Raw genomic sequence first — 21,947 nt, 5'->3', positions numbered from 1 at the left:
ATAATAATCAAATAAAAATATTTATATTTCGAATAAATATTTTCGTATTTTGATATTATTTACAGCACATTTCACATTTCAAATTATCATAACCATATTGCTAAATCATTAAAAGAATTTGATACATTTTATTAAAAAATGTATAACAATAATTAAAAGTATTAATTAAAAATTAATGTATAAAATAAAAAAAATATATATAATATATAAAATATATATGATTGTTTTTATGTTTTCACTTTAATTTTAGTTAAACTTTTTAGTTATTGTAGTAGTTTTGTTTGTGTTTTTGCCTTTTTAAAATATGTCTATATATGATTTTTATAATAATAATATAATAATAATTAAATGTATTAATTCAAAATTAATGTATAAAATAAAATATATATATATTTTTGTATTTTATTTAGTGTTTTTTAATGACCCAGATATAGTTTTGAGAATATTTTGAATTAGATCTTTATATTTATATTTTTTGTTTTCATTTTAGTTTTAGTTAAATTTTTAAATAATTGTAATAGTTTTGTTTGTGTATTTTTGACTTTTTTTAAAATATGTCTATATACGTTTTTTATAACAATAATATACTAATAATCAAATGTATTAATTTAAAATTAATGTATAAAATGAAATATATAATTTTTTTTGTATTTTATTTACTGTTTTTTTAAATGATCCAAATATAGTTTTGGTAATATTTTGAATTAGATTTATATCTATAAAGATTTATATCTATATTTTTTAGTAATTGTAGTAGTTTTGTTTGTGTTTTTTGTAGTAGATTTTGTTTGTTTTTGTTTATTTATTTATTTAGTTTGAGTTATTTTACTAAAACTAAAGCAAAATGAGAAACGCTGCTTTGTCAAATAGCTGGATAAAATGTGTATTTTTTTTTTTATTACAGTTAATGTTTATTTATTATAAATAAGACCATTTATAGTGTTAGTTTTAGTTATCTATAATAAACCTGAATTGTTTTTATATTTGATGTAATTGTCCTCTAAGAGTCTTTTGTTTATGGGTTGCAGCAGTTTGTGTGAGTGGATTTTAAAAGTGTATAATCAGAAAAAAAGAACAAATTAGATACAAGTGAGGTTTTGTGCTCATGTGTTTGTCCACACAAGAGTGTTTGTGTTGCACCGGCGCGTGTGTGTGTGTGTGTGTGTGTTCACCTTGTGTCCATACCTGTGATTGTGGATTTAATTTACTGGCTTTGGTTTGATGAATGACCCCGGCTCCGGTTGAACGCCGCTGGATGACGAAGTTCTCTAAAATGAACCAAGGCTTCCAAGGTTGTGAATTGGATTTTCTAGATTGATTTGGGGAGCAGACAGGGAAATGGACCGAACACACAGAGGACCCTGATGGATGGGTCAGGACTTAATGCACAGAATGACGCACAGCATGTACGACGAATGACGTTTATTATTTTCACAGGCTCTTGTGGGCTATTTCTCTCCCATCCTAAGGAGCAAGATGTTTCATAGTTGTGTTTCAATATCATATGGGGTCAATTTAATCCCAGGGAACCTGTGTGTGTGTAATCTTCTAAATATAGACACAAAATAACCTTCAACACTCACTATGAAACAAGGCCATACATATATATATATGTAAGACATATATATATATACTCTACCGGTCAAAAGGTTGGAATAATTCAGAATTTTTCATGTTTTTGAAAGAAATCTCTTCTGCTCACCAAGGCTGTATTTTTTTAAAATCAAAAATACAATAAAATATTATTACAATTTAACTATTACATTTTCTGTTGTAATATATTTTAAAATGTAATTTATTCCTGTGATCAAAGCTGAATTTTTAGCATCATTACTCCAGTCTTCAGCGTCACATGATCCTTCAGAAATCATTCTGATATGCTGATTTGCTGCTCAAGAAACATTTCAGATTATTATCAATGTTGTGCTGCTTCATATTTTTGTGAAAATCACGATGCATTTTATTTTTCAGAATTCACTGATGAATAGAAAGTTCAAAAGAACAACATTTATCTGATATAAAACCTTTTTAACATTAAATTGTCTTCACTGTCACGTTTGAGCATTTTAATGTGTCCTTCATGAACAAAAATATTAATTTCTTTAATAAAAAAATGTATGGTGTATATATAAACTGTAAGAAAATAATTAATAGAAAAACAGAATCCAATATGCTGAATATTTCCTTAAACCCTAAATCACAGCACAATGCATGGTTGAATTCAAAATATGAGTAATACCTATTAAAAAACAGTCCATTAACATTATAGGTCCTTTTTTTGAGTATATGTTACAATTTAAAATAACCATTTTCTATTTGAATATATTTTTAAAATGTAATTTTCAGCATTACTCCAGCATTCAGTGTCACATGATCCTTCAGAAATCATTCTAATTCTGATTTTAAATTATTTTTAAATTTCTAAAATATGTTCAAATATAAAACATATGTATATATATATAAACAGAATTATTGTCAAATATTATTGCAATTTAAAATAACAATTTTCTATATGAAAATATTTTAAAATGTAATTTAATTAAAAAATGTAATTTATTCCTGTGATTTAAAGCTGAATTTTCGGCATCATCACTCCAGTCTTCAGTCACATGATCCTTCAGAAATCATTCTAATATGCTGATTTTAAATTATTTGTAAAATTAAATTTTAAAATATGTTCAAATAGAAAACTGTTATTTCAAATTGTAATAATATTTTTTTTTACTATTTTAATGGAAGTTTTACTATTTTAATAATGGCATAAAAAATTTTAAAAACAATTGCATCGTTTTAGCTTAATATTCTGACTTTTCTCTTGCAATTGTAAAGTTAATATCACACAATTCCGACTTTATAATTTTAAGAGTTTTTTTTAAAACTCTTTAACTCGAGTTTATATCTCACAATTTTGAGAAAAGAAGGCAGAATTGCAAGAAAAAGTCAGAATTGTGAGATAAAAAAACTTGCATTTATGACACAAAAATTCTGAATTTCTAGCTATTCTGAGTTCATATCCTGAGTTCATATCCTGCAATGCCAGCTTTATTTTTCACAGTTGTGAGTTTATATCTCATAGTTCTGGACTTTATATCTTGCAGTTGTGAGTTTATATCTTGCAATTCTGTAAAAAATTGAATTGTGAGATAAAAAGTTGCAATTACCTTTTTTATTGATTTATTTATTTTTACTTAGTGGCTGAAATGGGTTTCCATAGCACTGGTGAGCAAAAGAGACTTGTAGCTTCAAACCAGTATGACTTTTTTCTTTTCGGAGGGTCAATGTGGTCCAATGATATTGGACCCTCTTTTTGTGTTCCTCAGAAGAAATAAAGTTAAACAGGTTTGCAATGACAAGAAGCTGAGTGAATTATAACAGAATATCCATTTAAAATAGGATACGAGAAGGTATTTTAGCACTGAAATAATTACACCCTTCATTTTTAAGACACGAGAGCTCAATAAAGCAAGAATATATTCACCACTTTGTAATAAGCATTCAAATCACATACTTTTGAATGAAGTCTGATAAAGTTTAATTACTTTCTGCAGGCAGATATTTAAATTCACACCCTGTTCAAGAGGACTCTTCAGGGTTTCAGTTTTCGAGCAATTTAAAAACACTTGGCATCTAGAAAAGGTCACAAAGTTCCTTCCCCCAAATGAACGGCAATATCAGGATGTCTTTAATCATTCTGCTGCTCTTGAATTTTAAAAGTCTGTGTTTTTTCTCTCTCTGTCAGAGATCTGTCTGCTGACGCGGGGCCGTCGTACGGCGAGCGTGCGAGCGGAAACTTACTGTCGCCTGTATTCGCTCTCCGTGGACAATTTTAATGAGGTTTTGGAGGAGTATCCCATGATGAGGAGGGCCTTTGAGACCGTAGCCATTGACCGACTGGACCGCTTGGGTAAGCGAATCCTGAAACACCTTCTCAAAGAACAATAATGTGAACATTTTACTGCCTTAAAGGATTATTCAGAGTTAAACACAGCTTAAGCTTTATGGACCCCATCTGCGTCGACACAGTATTGACTTGTCCATAATGTTGAGCTCGTAAAAAAACAACAGAAAACCTGTTAACAGTAATGAACGTGTCTCATTGACTTCTAATGTATATGTTCTGGTGGGTTTAAAAGCTGGAATGTGCATTCGATCTGATGTGTTAAAAGCAATGTACAGTAGGAACAATTAGCACAGTCTGTCAGGGTAAATAGGATAAATAAATAAAAGGTGAAGTCTTTTATTGCTCAAATCTGTCATAGTTTTAATAAAGATCCTGTGGATTCTGCATAACAACAGGAAAATTGCTCACAGCGGGTGATTTAAAATCCGACTGTGTTATAAATTCACTGCAGTAAATGTGTTGTTGAAAGCAGTGAATTTATTATGAAGGCATTTTTTAATGGTTGTAGCGATGGTGCTTCTCATAAAGTGTTTTAGCATGCTAATATACACTCTGAGATGTAATGCCTCGAAATGCATGCAAGACTAGTCAACTATCCTGATAAATCATCAATTTAGTGTCGGATTTTTGAATATTTATTTTCTCCATGAACAAGTCTGTATTTTTCCTATACACTTTTATTGGAAATATGAAAAAATGCTTATTTTGTCAAGACGTATTAAACTAAAAGGTGCTATGGTGTGTTATCTGTTTTGTTCTTATTTTGTTTTTTTAAACCTTTTTTTCTTTTTAACTTGAGCATGATAATGATTATTGTTGTTGATGATGATGATGATGATAATGATGATAGGCAAATTCCACATAATACATAATTAATTGTAATTAGTACAACTCTTATGATTTTGTTCCTTTTTGCCATTGACATGAAATAAATTAACATTAATTACAAATAACAAAATTATAACATAAATTAAAACACTAATGTATTTTTTGATAATATTTCTTAAAATACATTTATTAGCATATTTGTAAGATTAAGTTTAATGAATGCAGTCAACACTACCATTTACTGTAAGTAAAAACTGAAAAAAGGGATTTGCTTGTCTTCCTGCAATGTAGAAAGTCACAAATTTTATTTTATTTTATTTTATTATTTATTTGTTTTATTTATTTTTTATGTTTTTTTATCTTTTTACTTTTACTTGTAATGTTATACTTGTTATACAATATTTTTTGAAAAAGGCCAGTCACCATTCATTTATTTTATTTATTTATTTGAAGGATTTTTTTTCTTTTCTTTTTTTACCTTTTTATTTTACTTTTAATGGTATACTTGTTTGGGACACCAACCATATTTATTGCAAAGGGCCAGTTATTTTTATAAAAAAATTCACATGTTTTTAATTAATTAATTTATTTATTTAAATGATTTTTTTTTACTTTTAATGTTATACTAAAAGTCACAAAATGTTATTTATTTATTTATTTATTTTTAAGGATTTTGTTTTTCTTTTAATGTTATACTTGTATGGTACACCAGCCATATTTGTTGAAAAAGGCCAGATATTTTATAAGAAAGTCACAAAATGTTATTTTATTTTTTTATTTTAAGGATTTTGTATGGGAAACCAACCATATTTATTAAAAAAGGCCAGTTATTTTTATAAGAAAGTATAATTAAAGGCCAAATGTTTTATAAGAAAGTCACAAATGCTATTTTATTTTATTTATATTTCTTTTCTTTGTTATTTATTTACTTATTTAAGGATTTTTAACTTTTAATGTTATACTTCTATGGAACACCAACCATATTTGTTGAAAAGGCTAATTATTTTAGTTTTTTTTTTATGTTTAATTTAATTTAATTTATTTTTTTTTTATTTAATTATTTATTTTTTTACTTTTAATGTTGTACTTGTATGGGACACCAACCCTATTTATTAAAAAAGGCCAATTATTTTTATCTCCCATTGCAGGAAAAAGAATTCCATCTTAATGAACAAAGTGCAGCACGACTTAAACTCCGGCATCCTAAACAACCGCGAGAACGAGATGATCCAAGAGATCGTGAAGTACGACCGCGAGATGGTGAAGCTGATCGACCTGCAGCGCCCGCGCGCCATGTCCATGACGCCCTCCATCCCTGGCGGGATCTTTGCTCCGCCTGGTCAGTCGCAGAGCGGCAGCTCTGCTATCGCTACTCTCCAGCAGGCGGTGGCTATGAGCTTCTGCCCCCAGTTCGGTCCGATGGTGGGTCCCAGCACCATGCAGTCGCCCAGGATGGTCCGACGATTCCAGGTAGTGCAAAACCTTGCTAGCCCGGTGGCGGTTTCTCCACAGCAGTCTCAGCCAGGGCTCGGCGCGTTCGCCGCGGCCGCGGTCGCTATGGCCAGTCCGCCGGTTCAAAGCCCGCTAGCGGCCGCGGGCGGACGAACTTTCCAGTACGGGAGCGGCCCGATGGGTACACGCTCCGGTTCTCAGCTGTCACTCATCCAACAGCACGTCCCTAGTCCAACACGGCCCAAGGGAACCCAACCGGTGCCCCAAACGGGCAGCCTGACCCAGGACGCCAGAGCTCTGTCGGCTTCCCAACCCTCCCTGCCACAAGATGGCGCTCCGCCGGTGGCTCCCAGCCCGCCGCCGTCGACCCACGTCTCCTCGACGTCGATCGGCCCACCCCAAGCACCCCATTCTGCCATCCCAGGGCCTTCCGGGGTCCGGAGCGCAGTGCCTCAGAGAATGGCGCTGCCCCACCAGGCGTCCGCAGCCGCGGTTGGGAATTACCCATCCACGCCGCCCCCTACAGGCACTCCGCCCGCCGTAGCGGGACCGGACTCGGTTATACGCAAGAAAGATTCCATAGTCAGCCTTCCCGAGACGGACTTCACAGCCAGATCCCGGCTATCGTCCAACCTCTGACGAGAACTCTGAGACTCTTTGCGATACTTTTTGTGAGTCACGGTTTGTTCTTTTTGCTCGAGTCCCGCGCTCGTAGGGTGGCTTTTCATAGGAACCAAAGGGAGGCCGTTCAGACAGACTTAAGGTACGGTCACATTTACCGAAATTTTGCGGGCGAAATTACGTAGAAATCCTCGCAATCGCGAGTTTCGCACACACATTTCAAGTTGGCCGCTTGAATTCACTACGTTGACCAATGAAGCTGCTTGGATCGAGAGTTCTGTGCTTTATACGTCGCTATGCTGATGACGAATTTCGCTGAAATATCGCTAATGTGACCTCACCTTTACCGCTAGTAGATTTAATGTCTCCGCTATGAATAGATCGCTAGTGTAGCTAGTGCCGCCCCTGTACAGCTTCTGATGCCTCTTAATATATTTGTCTTTATCGTCCCGAGTGAAAGGGAGAAATCCTGTCGTGTGTTGCGTGGTGTTTTCCGTAGAGTTCATACAATGCAGTCGGGCGACTAGAAAATCAGGGACACGCAAGAGATGACAATGACGAGATTTGACGCTTCGCGAAAGTGTTTCCATTCTTTCTGTATAAGCTCTACTTGTAGCAATCTAATTACCTGTCTTTCACTTTGTTGTAAAATATCGATACAAAAGAAAAAAAGTATTATGGACCGCTGGTCGATCTTATATCTTAATGTAAATAAGGAGGTAAAAAAGGGAAAAAATAAGTTACAATAGAAAACACACAAATTGTATTTACTCTCAAACCAAAGTTGAGCTTGAACACAAGTTTTGGTTGTGTCTGTGTCAACTGAGAAAAACAAGTCAAACGAAAAGCGTCCTCTATTTAACTGCCTTGATTCCGAGTTTAGAAGCCATATACATGGTCTGTGTGTGCGTGCGTGCGTATTTGTGCACATATGCTTATTAATCGTTTCATTTGTAGAAGTGTTTTAGCGAACGGGAGCGTAACGCTTGCGTTTTTACGCCGTTTCGTCAGGCGTGTCGATAAAGGCAATACTTCACTGCGTCGGGGTTGCACTGAGAGCTGAGACTTGAATGCAATGGGTCGTTTAAATTAGCAGGCAAACCAAAATAATCATGCTGTTTTTTGTGATCCATGTTGATCTGCACATGCAATATAATTCTGCAATATTCTCTCGCCCTGCCTTTTATATGAAAGCTTCGTATCGCAGCATAAGCAATTTAATCAGCGTTATTCGGAGAATGTTCCAAACCTCGTCTTTCAAGGCACTGGATAAGGTTGCGCAGCTTTCGCAGTATGTTATGAAATGTGTCCTCGTTTTCTGAAGTTACATGTAATTTTTGGTCTCTTTATGTTTGGGGGTCTACGGCGGTTGTGCGTTTCAGTGATGGAAACAGGTTTTGTAATGTGCTATGGTTCTCTGTGTTGATATTTTTATTACTACAGTCACAATAAATTGAAAAAGTCACAATTTTGTCAAGGTCAAAGGTCGGAGAGGTGGGTTGCTCCAGTGTGGACCTTAAAAAAATTGTAATATTTACCTATAAATGTAATAATATGAAATTCTAAAAAAGACAGACTATTATCTATATAATGTAATATTATTGTAAAAATATAATATCTTCTATATCTATTTATTTATTCTATATTTTACAGTTAAACAGTGACATTTTTATAACTTTGCCTGTTGTGTTCAAAATAGATTCTGATTTGCACAAATTACTGAGTATCTAAAACATGCTGCATATTAATGGCCTGTAAACGTAATACACAGTTGTGCGTGGGCTCAGTTTGCAGGCCTGTGAGCGCTGGCTGAATCGTTGATTTGTTGATTGCTTGCGAACTGATGTGTAAACTATTGGGTTGATTTACGAACTTGTCTCTTTTCAAGAATGTAGTTGTTTGTTTCATTGTCAACTGCTGCAGATTTTTCTCACTTGAACTTTGAAAACTGTAAATATGACGCTGTACATTATTTTATGTGCGAACCCGGGCAGTAAAACAAGAAAAGCGATTTTAGCAAAACAAACCAGATTGGTGCATAATGGGTTTTGAATGTATGCCAAACGGCATTAACGATGTGACCTGAATATTAACAACTGCCATGTAAATAGATCAGTAATATTTCATGCAAAATGGAAAATTGTGTGTATTTGCCGATTATTTGTAGCGATCACGTCCTTAAGTCTAGAATGCTTTTATTTTTCTAAGTCTTGTTTCTCTAACGGTGATCCATCTGTGGATTATAGTAACACAAAGCACACTGTGTCCCATTAGCGCCCTCTATAGGACAGGTATCATCACATTCCCCAGTTGCACTGGATGATTTTGAGATTGTGTGATTGAAACAGGCAGCTTAATCAATTAAAACAAACACAAACAAACAGAAGTTTATTTACTGACAACGTCCAACAGTATATTGATGACTATTGGTTTTACAATATACCGTAAGCCTGCTTTTACGCTGCTGATATGCACAGATCAGATCATGTTGCATGCATGTTTGTGCAAGGGCACAAACCCAAGCGATCATATTTTTTCCATCTGATCTGGGTCACTTTCAAATGTTGTTCTGAATCTGAAATGAACTTGTATTCAATCATCACTTGGTGTTCTTAAAGCAATAGTTCACCTAAAAAATGAACATTTGCTGACAATGTAGATGATGTAGATGAGTTTCTTCATCAGATTTGGAGAAATGTAGAATAGCATCACTTGTTCACCAATGGATCATCTACAGTGAATGGGTGCCGTCAGAATTAGAGTCTAAACAGCTGATAAAAACATCTCAATAATCCACAAGTAATCCACTCTAGTTCATCAATTAATGTCTTGTGAAGTAAAAAACTGAGTTTTGCAAGAAACAAATCCAGCATTTATCCATCATTTTTTAACTAATCTAACATAATGGTTTCTCCGATTAAAAAGTCATATTTTCTGAAACAGGAGAGAAATATGCACAGATCAAGCAACGTTTACAAGCAGAACAGCTCTAAACCAGTATGTGTGTGTTAATTTTGATGACTTTTTTTTTCCACTGGAAGAAGCATTATTATGGATTATAGACCAGAAGAAATGATATTAAAGTTAAAATGCCTTGATATTTTTTCCCAATCACTGCAGAGGATGCATTTATGATATAATGCTAAATTTCTCTGTTCCAATGAAGAAACAAACTCATCTTGGATGGATTGAGGGTGTGGACCTATTTATTTTTATGTGAATGTAAACATGTCAGATCTGTACATTAGGCTTTGCGTTGTAAAAGCAGCATAACACTGCATCTACACTGGAAGCGGATGATGGCGTTTTGCAAAAAGCAGTTGGTATAAAATAAAGCAATTAGCCCTAGAAAGCCATGGTTTACAGTGAATTTATAACAGCTTAAGGGGTCTTGTTAGGCAACCCTCTTAGCCGTTATAAATTCACTGTAAACCACAGTTTTACAGGGTGTATTGCTTTTATAAAACGGTTATTTCATATATGTAGTAAGGTTTCACAAAATAAAACAGAGCAACTAAAGTGTAATGATATTAATAAAAACAGTATTCATCCACCAAACAATGTAGTTCCTCAGAAACAGTTGTGGTTGCAACAAAGTGGTTGCCAAGCAACACTCAGAGGTACACAAAAGTGTATGTTTGTAGAGTAATTTACAACAGCTTAGAACGCGGCTCAACCAATCACAATCAAGAACCGGAACTATACATTTTATAATGAACTTTTAATGGAGCATCACAAATTGGCTTTGAAGTAATTGTCAAACATTTAACTCTGTAAAGCCTGCATGTTAAATAATAGTCAGAAAATGAAGTTTATTAAACCTTTATACAAAATATAAAAGAAAGTATAAAAAGATTAATTCATATTTGATACATCAGGCTTATATAGTATGATATAGTGAAAATATATGGAGCTCATACAACTTTATTCAACAGCTCAAACTGAGCAAAAATATTCACTTTGGTGCAGATGCTGATATGTATGCAGCAAAAATTAATATTAAAGCTAGTAATGTAAATCAGTGAGATCTTTATAACATTGTAGCAGACTATTTACATACATAAACTGCATATAAATATCAGTCATCACTATATATCTCTCAATAATATGTCTTAGATGATATTTAAATGCTTAGTTTGATGATCAAAGATGTGGCATGCAATACAATGATTGAGAGATGAACAAACAGATGTTCCTTAAAGGCCGAATGATCATATTTATCAATTTCTAAACAGAATTGTAAAGAATTATTAAAAAAAAAAAATCAAAAGAAGCTAAAAAAAGTCTAAACTATCAGTCAGAAGGCATGTAATAGACTGTGTGCAACAGGTTTATCAGCAGCTTTGCGAGGCCTTGTGTATAAAATATGATGTGGTAGGCTTTATAGTGTTAAATACATAGGTTTACATTACTATTTATGCATTTGGCAGATGTTTTCATCCAAAGCAAGTTCAAATATACATTTGATCAGATCTTGCATTCTGGGAATCAAACCCATGAGCAACAGGAATGCAAGAAATTAAATGAATAAAAAATGTTATTTCTGACTGGAAAAACAAATGGCCTGAAGAAGTCATGCAGCACTGCAAAAATAGAAACAGGGCATTTGTCAGCTGATAGCATTGTAAAGAGCTCTGTTGATTATAATAGCAGTGTTTTGGTTTTAAAATTTAGCGGTGCGGCGCTCGCATCCAGTGTAGATGTGGTTTAAAGGCATAATTTCAATCAAACCTAAAAAAGCCCCAATAAAGCCAGCGAACTGAACCTCCACACACATCTCCTGTAACATAAGAGTCTGATGATATTAATCTGAGAAAGGAAGCTAGGAAATAACCGATGAAACTTTATCACACGATTGCAACGTAATCTCTCTTCTTTGGTTTCTCAGTAAAGGCACATTCTGTTTCCTGCGAATAAACCTTTCAGTTCTGCTAGGGCTTTATGTTCTTTCGCCCAAGGACACAAAGCGTGCTTTAATTCGTCTCAAGCGTTGGTCGACAAGGATGGGTATGGCAGTGAATGTATGCGAATAACCAGACCGTTTTATTTACATATGTACACGCATTTGCATATGTAATGGTTTTAGCCCTAATTACGCTGTTGTCTGATTGTTCCAATGGAGATCGCAGCCAAATGTCAGTATTTTAGTATCACTCCACTCCACGGCAGACTCATATAGTACCCGTTCACGCTCTCACCGCAGGCCTCGTCTGCCGTTAAGTCATCTGTGTGGAAAACGTGACAGTTTTATTCTGCTTTTCCGGTGCGGAAAGACTGGCAGATGCGAGCGAGGCAATCTTCCCTGCTAGCGCTTGAAGGACAGGCGGACAGATTGACTGAACATTCCTCCATATTTCCTGGCATTAAATGCAAATCAGGGTACTTTATGTTTCTGGTATGAGAAGTGTTTTTTTTTTTTCACCCCGTCTGTCTGTTTCTTTTCAGTTTTGACAATGTGCCCCAATGCACAATGTACTGTAAATACCTAGTGCCTAGTATATCTAGTTTCCAAATAGTCTATTTTTAGTCGTATGTGGCTCTACGAAAGACAAAATGCAAAGTTTATGTGTCTTTTCTTTTTTTGAAGGGAACGTTCACCCAGAAAATGATTTGCTTTGAGCATCTTCACGCAGCTCTTTTTTATACAAAGTTCATTGTGAACATGTTTATCAAACATCAAAAAGAATAAAAAGTAAAACATAAAAAGAGTCATATGCTGCAAAAAAATAGTTGTTTTAATAATTACACATTATTAAATCAATATATGAAAAGTTCATTTGCAAAAACAGATAGCTCTGTTTTTAACAGTTTTTAAAAATCATATTTTTTCATTGTGCATTCCCATTAATCTCAGTTAAACTGCACTTGTGTTATTCTGATTAAGTAAAAAAAAAAAAAAAAAAAAAAAATACAGCTAACTAACACAATAAAACACAATAAAAACATGATAACGTAATAAAAAACATGATTTTTGAAAAATCTGTTTTTGCAAATAAACTCTTTATATGATTACTTAAGAAGCAAAATGACTTAATATATTAAGTCAACTTTTTTATTTAAACATTTAAAAAATAACAAATATCTGATAATGGGGTAACAAAAATAACATAAATAAACTTAATTTATAGTGAAAACAAGCCTAATTTTTGTACCCCTCTGACACTTTTTCCCCTTGTTTCTGAGAATAAACACTATATATATCTTCAATTTTTAGACATTTGTATCGGAAAACGACGAAAGTATTATCAACAAAAGCAGTGTCATTTATTATCATTAAGATCCTATTCAAATTTTATTAATATTTTTATTAGGTTTTATTTTTATCATTTCTGTTTAGACTTTCATTTTAGTTTGTTTTAATAATTTTATTTTATTTTAATTATTTTATTTTATTCAAGAAAAAAGTTTACTATATTCCATATCTTCTAAAGTCATACAGATTGAAATTTAGGCTGTTATTTACAAATAAATAAACTATTTTCTGTCCTTTTTGGAGCTTGACAGATATTGATCTCTGAACTGCTGCTGTATGAATAAACTGTGTGAAGATCCTTCAAAAATTCTCCTTTTGTTCTCCACACAAAAAATAAGAATACACAGATTTGGAACAGCATAAGGGGGACTAAATACACAGCATTTTAATTTTTGGGTGAATTAATCCTTTAACCTTGCAATATATGTACAGTAGCTGCTAATTAGTGTTAGCGAAACGAATAACCCAGCATAACCTCCTCGTGTGGGGAAACACGACTTGCACATTTCTGTTTGTCTGGAACCCTGAGCCGCATGTCTGTATACGGTACAATGAGTGGGAACTTTAATGGGATCGATTTTGGATCTACCAAAAGCCAGATTTTACTTTAGCACAGGTCTGGTAAGAGGTTCTGGGAGGTTTTGCTGTTGCAGTTCATAGACATCACAGCAGATAGAGGAGATGGAAAGACTGTGTTATTAGTGATTTCGAGACTATTTGTAAACCAAATGACGTTATGTGGAAAAATATAAACAGCAAACTGCAATACAATTCCAGCAACTGTCAGGAAATAAACTTGCAAACCTTGAGTTACTAATTTATCACAGTTTTTAATCGAAGTCAGTAAGAAATGGCATCTGCAATGCATTTTACTTCTATAATGTGATGTATTTCTGAATTGTTTGGGATGGTGAAAAGTGGGTTCCTTACCAGGAATGAAAAGTGAGTTTGAATTGGATTATTATGGAGGACTTCTCTCTGGGTCATAAAGACTGAAGGTCAAGCTCAACCTCCACAGCATCTTCACATATTTTAATGGTAACACGTTTTATTTTCAAATCTATTGCTGTAACTTTCAATGTATTACCCTTAACTGTCATCGGCAACATCCTTAAAAAGGTTCCAGAGGGATTTTTCTTGCAGCAGTGTCATAAAGAACAATTTTGGTTTCCTCAAAGAACCTTTTAGTAAACAGTTCTTAAAAGATCTGTTTTTTTTTTCTTAGAACATTTAAAAAAATCTAAAGAACCCCTTTTCTACTTTTAAAAATTAAGGTTCTTTATTGGCATCTAAGGTTCCAAAAAAAACTTTAGCATCCATGGAATTTAAATTTAAATACATATATAAAAACGCTAAATAGATTCTTCAAACTAAAAATTACAGGGATTTTAAAGGTTCTTTATTGAACCGTCACTGCCAATAAAGAATGCAAATTTTTTGGACCACTTTTTTTTTGACACTTTGGACCATTTGGAAAGCCTGATTCTTAAAGTGCTGTCAGATGGGAGAACAGCAGCAAAGCCTTTTTAAATTCACAGCTCGTCTTGTCCTAAAGAACCATTTTGGGCTCTTCAAAGAACCTTTCAGTCAACAGTTCTTAAAAGTTTTTTTTTTTTGTAAAGAACATCTTGAAAATCAAAAGAACCCTTTTTCCACTTTTAAAAATAAAAGTTCTTTTTTGTGATCTAAGGTTCCAAAAAGAACTTTAGCATCCATTAAATTTAAATTTAAATATATATATAAAAACGCTAAATAGATTCTTCAAACTAAAAATTACAGGGATTTTAAAGGTTCTTTATTGAACCGTCACTGCCAATAAAGAATGCAAATTTTCTGGACCACATTTTTTTGACACTTTGGACCATTTGGAAAGCCTGATTCTTAAAGTGCTGTCGGATGGGAGAACAGCAGCAAAGCCTTTTTAAGTTCACAGCTCGTCTTGTTATAAAGAACCATTTTGGGCTCTTCAAAGAACCTTTCAGTCAACAGTTCTTAAAAGATTTTTTTTTTTTTTTTTTTTTTTTTTTTTTGAAGAACATCTTGAAAATCTAAAGAACCCTTTTTCCACTTTTAAAAATAAAAGTTCTTTTTTGGCATCTAAGGTTCCAAAAAGAACTTAAGCATCCATGGAATTTAAATATTTTTAAAAAGTTCTTTAGGGGAATATCACAGCACCGGGAAAAAAAAAATGCACTGAGAACCTTTTGTGCAATTAAAAAATTACAGGTATTTTAAACATTCTTTATCGAACTGTCAATGCCAATGAAGAATGCAAATTTTTGGGAAACTTTGGACCATTTAGAAGGCCTGATTCGCTCTTTTTTTATTCTTAAAGTGCTGTCGGATGGTAGAACAACAACAAAGCCTTTTAAATTCAGGGCTCAACATGTCATAAATAACCACTTTGGTTTCCTCAAAGAACCTTTCAGTCAACAGTTTCTAAAAGATGTTTTTTTTTTTTTTTTTTTTTTTTTTTTTTTTTTTTGCGAAGAATATTTTGAAAATCTAAAGAACCCTTTTTCCAGTTTTAAAAATAAAGGTTTTCTTTTGGCATATATGGTTCCAAAAAGAACATTAGCATATATGGAATTTAATGAAAAAAAAAAATTCTAACTAATAAAAAATGGTTCTTTTAAGAGCTGTTTATTGAAAGATTTTGGGGGGAATATCACTGCACAGAAAAAAAAATGAGTTAAGAACCTTTTCTGCAAAAAATTACAGGGATTTTAATGCCAATAAAGAATGCAAATTTTTTGACACTTTGGACCATTTGGAAGGCCTGATTAGCTCTTTTTTTTCTTTTTAAATTCACCGTTTGTCTTGTCATAAAGAACCATTTTGGGCTCCTCAAAGAACCTTTCAGTCAACAGTTCTTAAAAGATGTTTTTTTTTTTTGTGTGTGTGTGAGGAACATTTTGAAAATCTAAAGAACCGTTTTTCCACTTTTAAAAATAAAGGTTCTCTCTTGGCATCTATGGTTCCAAAAAGAACTTTAGCATCCATTGGAATTTAAATATTAAAAAAAAAAAAAGTTCTTCAAATTAATAAAAGTGGTTCTTTTAAGAACTGTTTACTAAAAGTTTTTTGGGGGAAAATCACTGCACAAAAAAAAAAAAAAAACCCCAAAATATTAAGAACCTTTTGTGCAAAGAAAAAATTACAGGGATTTTAAAGGTTCTTTATTGAACCGTCAGTGCCAATAAAGAATGCAAATTTTTGGACCACTTTTTTGACACTTTGGACCATTTGAAAGGTCTGAATTACTCCTTTTTTTCTTCTTAAAGTGCTGTCAGATGGGAAAACAGCAGCAAAGCCTTTTAAATTCATGGCTCGTTTTGTGTCTTTTCTCTTTAACATGCGGTCGCAGCTCTGAGACGTGATTTTATATGTAACTGCTCTTGTTTGAATATTCATGTGGGACCTTCCAGCTTTGTCTAAGTGTTAGTGTAGCATCAAAAAGTGTTTTAACAAGAACAAACTGACTTTGACAGTGCAAATATATCCGTATTACCGTGACTAGTGTTCTTTCTCAAAGCCGTCTTCGGTAGCGTGTGTCTCTCTTTCTGTCCGCTGTCGTTTCCCATATGCTCAAGTCGTCCAATTAAACGTGATTCAATGAAACGTCAGATTAGGCTGCTGTGGACTAAAAGGATCCGGATTTGTGTCTATTTCTGCTGACCCAAACCCAGCGAAAGCTCTGATGTGGCTAATGCTGCTGTGTCCTCTGCCTGTTATTCATTTAGTTTTTTTCTGTACAGATAATGGAGAGATGTTTGTTTGTCTCACCTACAGAAAAACGTCAAATTTTGATATATACCATAGTACTATTTGATTTAGCATACCATGGTATGTAATTGGTACAAATGGATATTACAATTTGTTTATATATGAGTTCCTTGTTTGTCCTGAACAGTTAAACTGCCTGCTTTTCTTCAGAAAAAAATCCTTCAGGTTCCACAAATGCTTTGGTTTTTTTATAGCATTTTGTGTGTTTGAACCATTTCCAGCAATGACTGTATGATTTTGAGATCCATCTTTTCACACTGAGAACAACTGAGGGACTCATATGCAACTATTACAGAAGGTTCAAACACTCACTGATGCTTCAGAAAGAAAAAACGATGCATTAAGAGCTTGGGGGTGAAAACTTTTGGAATTTGAAGATCAGGGTAAATGTAACTTATTTTGTCTTCTGGGGAATATGTAAGTATCTTCAGTAGCTTCTGAAGGGCAATACTAAATGAAAAAAAAAAAGATATTTAGGCAAAATAAGAAAAATGTACACATCTTCATTCTGTTCAAAAGTTTTCACACCCAGGCTCTTAATGCATCGCTTTTCTTTCTGAAGCATCAGTGAGTGTTTGAACCTTCTGTAATAGTTGCATATGAGTCTCTCAGTTGTCCTCAATGTGAAAAGATGGATCTCAAAATCATACAGTCATTGTTGGAAAGGGTTCAAATACACAAAAATGCTGAAAAACTAAAGAATTTGTGGGACCTGAAGGATTTTTCTGAAAGAACAGCAGGCGGTTTAACTGTTCAGTATTAAGAATCAAGTGTATGTAAACTTTTGAACAGGGTCGTTGTTATAAATTAAACTATTATTTTCACTTTTAGACTATATGTAAACGTCTTTCATGTGAAATATATTATTCAGGTCAGTACTAAATAAAAAATAACATGCATTTTTTATGATCCCTCTTATTTTTCTAAAATAATTAACATTTTGCAGATTATGCAAGTAAATGCAAGTATTTACTGAATTATTAATTAATTGTGCATCCCTAACTTCAAAGAATAGCACACTATTAGTATCACTTTTGCACGGTATATTTTATGGTGTTGTTTTTAAGTGACGTGTCTGGCTTTGCTGCTGTACTCCTGCTGATAATGTGCTTTATTTTTGATTGAGAAAGTGTGTTTCTCTGCAAGAGGCCTGAGCCTTAATCACTGTTTGCGCTGTGTGTGTGATTCCCTCCTCTGAATGCACTCACAGTGACTTCATTGTGTGGATATTAGTCAGCCGTCCCCTCTGAAGGTCACTCGAGGTGCACTGGGCTAGAGCCGTTTTGGTCCAGTTGGCAGCATGATGAGTCTCTGGCAGCCGCTCTGTCACTCTTTCTTGCATCAGACCCATCTTCCTTCTTAGTATTAAGCCATAACGGTTCCAATCGGCCCACTTACGTCACTCTCTACATCACTTTTCTGATAACTACCCATAGTTCCAGCCAGTTTCACTCTGTTTTCTTAACAGGGCTGGGGGGGCGAAATAAAATCACACCTCCTACAGAAGCCCAACATGATAATCTGCTTGTAGTTTATGACCCGTGGTGGTGTCGTGCCAAATCCGACCTCTCAAACGCCTGTGGCCGCCGTTTGTATCTGATCATGTAAATACGGTCATATTTAATATTTTACATCGGTTTTAATCTGTTATCTTAAAATACATATTTTATCTGGCTGCATATTTTTTTCTGGCTAAAATTCAAATATATGCTGAATACATGCTGTAAACATCACAACTTTTAAATTTAAAAATGTATTTTGATTTAAAAATTTAAAGTGCCAAAATATGTTATAAAATGTAATACAAGGAGCAAATAAATATATTTTGGCATTTTAATGTTGTTGTTTTTTTCTTATATGGCATCTTAAAATAATAACAAACGTATAAACTTCAACTGAATATCATGATATTTTTTCCAGATGATGTGATTTTTAACAGACATCTTGGAGGTGTAAGTGCATACTGGGATTTAAAACACACCAATTTGCATATTTTAATGGTTGAGACCACAGTAATCTTTATTTAGACTTTTGTTTTTCTTTATAGGCTCCAAATAGAAAACCCAAAGGAGTCATTTAGGGCTCCAGGGAGGGAGAATTTGGCACAAAGAGAGTTGCTTGTGTTAATTTTGTTACAATTAGATCAGCAAAGGACATGTGGTTAGTTAAACTACAAAATCTCTGCCAGCTGATGTCTATGACTGCAACACGCAAAGTCTCCTGCTAATGAATATGACCCTTTTTCAGTAATCTGATACATCAGTGACGATGTTGTTGAAGCGTTCCTTACAAATGATGACTTGTTGTGCAATAAAAGATAACATTGGCATACAAAATTGCACTGTTTGCTGATTTCATTCGCTTCCTGTCATGTTTTTCCGCCTAATATTTAACCAATGTCTATTTCACTGATGTCTGGCACCAGTCAGATGCTTTTGCATGTGTAAATACATATATTTTTTACTAAAACAAGCGCTAACTATTTTATAATTCATGGCCACGAATTGTTAAAACAAAGGAGCAACTTCTTAATTTATGGCTGTGATTAAAATGAGGAAACAAATTTGTACAACATGGTCGTGATTTACTAAAATGATTAAACAAATTCCTAATTCATGGCAACAATTTATTTAAACTAAGAAATTAATTCTTAATTTATGGCCACAATTTACTAAAATGAGGAAACAAAATCTTTATTTATGGCTTCGATCTATTAAGAGGAAAGAGGAAGCTAATAACAAAAAAGAGAAACTAAATTAGTACAGCATGGCCAAACTTTACTAAACAAAGGAACAAATTGTTAATTTATGGCCATAATTTACTAAAACAAGAAAACAAATTAGTTCAACGTGGCCACAATTTCTTATTTTATGGCTACAAATTATTAAAATGAGACAATAAATTATTAAATCGTATCAAAATGTACAAAACAAAGGAACAAATTCTTAATTTATGGCCATAATTTGTTAAAACAAGGAAACTAATTCTTACTTTATGGTTACAACTTCCCAAAATAAGAAATGAAATTAGTACAGCGTGGCCAAACTTTACTAAACGAAGGAGCAGTTTCTTAATGTAAGGCCATCATTTGTTAAAACGAGGGAAATAATTCTTAATTTGGTGTTTACAATGTACTACAATGAGAAACAAAGTTAGTACAGCTTGGCCAATATGTACTAAACAAAGGAACAAATTCTTAATTTATGTCCATAATTTGTTAAAATGAGGAAAACTAATCCTTAATTTATGGTTACAGTTTACCAAAATGAGAAACTAAAATTTAAAGCGTGGTCTAAATGTACAAAACAAAGGAACACATTCTTCATTTATAGCCATAATTTGTTAAAATGAGGAAAACTAATCCTTAATTTATGATTACAATTTACCAAAATGAGAAACTAAATTATTAAAGCATGGCCAAAATGTACAAAACAAAGGAACAAATTCCTAATTTATGGTCACAATTTAGTAAAACGAGGAAATGGATTCATCTGGTAGCCAGATTTACTAAAACGAGGGAACAAATTCTTGTGGACACAATTTACTAAAAAAAAAGGAAACTAATTCTTAATTTATGTCTTGAATATGCTAAACCAAGGAAGTATGGTTACAAGTTATTCACATGACAAAACAAACTGGCATATGGCCACAATTTACTAAACCATATATGTGACCACGAACAAAAAGCAGTCAGAAGGGTAATTTTTTTTTTATTTAAAGCTGAATAAATACTTTTTCCATTGATGTATGGTTTGTTAGGATGGGACAACATTTGGACGAGATACAACTATTTGAAAATCTGGAATCTGAGAGTGCAAAAAAATCTAAACATTGAGGAAATCGCCTTTAAAGCTGTCCAGATGAAGTTCTTAGCAATGCATATTACTAATCAAAAATTAAGTTTTGATATATTTACGTTATAATTTACAAAATATCTTCATGGAACATGGTCTTTACTTAAAGGAGAAGTCCACTTCCAAACAAAGATTCACATATAATCTTCTCATCCAAGATGTTCATGTCTTTCTTTCTTCAGTCATAAAAGAAATCATGTTTTTTGAGGAAAACATTTCAGCATTTTTCTTCATATAATGGACTGATATGGTGCCCCGATTTTGAACTTTTGAAAATGCAGTTTAAATGCGGCTTCAAATGATCCCAGCCGAGAAAGAAGGGTCTTATCTGGTGAAACGATCGGGTATTTTCATTTTAAAAAATGCTATTTAAATACTTTTTAATGCCAAACGCTCGTCTTGCCTTTCTCTCCCTGAAGTCTGTGCATTCTGACTCAAGACAGTTAGTGTATGTTAAGAAAGATCGTATTTTCTCCCTCAACTTCAAAAATAATTTCTGTATCATCCTACATCGCTGCAGAAGTACTGACACAGTCTTTGCAAAGTGAGCATGCAAAGAAGATCAAACACCCTTAACAAAAAAGGTAAAACAGCGATACAGGACGATTTTGAAGTTGAGGGAGAACATGAGATGGGAGTTTTTCGTCATACCCTAACTGTCATGAACCGGAACAAAAACAGTCCAGGCAGAGTAAGACAAGATGAGCGTTTGGCATTAAAAAGTATATAAATCGTATTATTTTTATTAAAATAATCAATCGTTACACTAGATAAGACCCTTCTTTCTCGGCTGGGATTTACAACCACATTTGGGATCGTTTGAAGCCGCATTTAAACTGCATTTTGGAAGTTAAAAATCAGGGCACCATATCAGTCCATTATATGGAGAAAAATGCTGAAATGAGAAAGAAAGAAAGACATGAACATCTTGGATGAAAAGGGGGTGAGTGCATTATATGTGAATCTTTGTTTTGGAAGTGGACTTCTCCTTTAATATTGTAATGATTTTTGGCATAAAGGAAGAATGGATCATTTTGACCCATACAATGTATTGTCGTGCTATGTACGACTGGTTTTGTGGTCCAGGATCACATATATACTATAACCAATGAGAGGACATACAGTAATCACATTTTGGTATGCTTTAGAATACTGGCATGCAAAAGCAACTGAACTAAAAGAAAATGCAACACTGTAACAAAATTCCTGTTTCAGAAGAAAGCAAACGATCTACAGGTCTGAAAGCGCCTTA

The 21,947-nt window shown here is 33.5% G+C and overlaps 1 protein-coding gene across 1 annotated transcript in view; it reads left to right on the top strand.

The window, feature by feature from the left end:
• The window catches only part of LOC127181571 (potassium/sodium hyperpolarization-activated cyclic nucleotide-gated channel 2), a 70,103-nt gene extending 56,708 nt beyond the window's left edge, over nucleotides 1-13,395 (top strand). Inside the window, exons 7-8 of the mRNA XM_051136346.1 lie at nucleotides 3,740-3,908; nucleotides 5,878-13,395. Coding sequence (XP_050992303.1) covers nucleotides 3,740-3,908; nucleotides 5,878-6,820 — 1,112 coding nt within the window. The 3' untranslated portion in view covers nucleotides 6,821-13,395. The remainder of the gene's footprint in view (nucleotides 1-3,739; nucleotides 3,909-5,877) is intronic.
• The last annotated feature ends 8,552 nt before the right edge of the window (nucleotides 13,396-21,947 follow it).

The sequence above is a fragment of the Labeo rohita genome, chromosome 2, assembly GCF_022985175.1.
Source record: "Labeo rohita strain BAU-BD-2019 chromosome 2, IGBB_LRoh.1.0, whole genome shotgun sequence".
Classification (NCBI taxonomy): Eukaryota; Metazoa; Chordata; class Actinopteri; order Cypriniformes; family Cyprinidae; genus Labeo; species Labeo rohita.
This window is presented reverse-complemented; position numbering and strand designations above follow the sequence as displayed.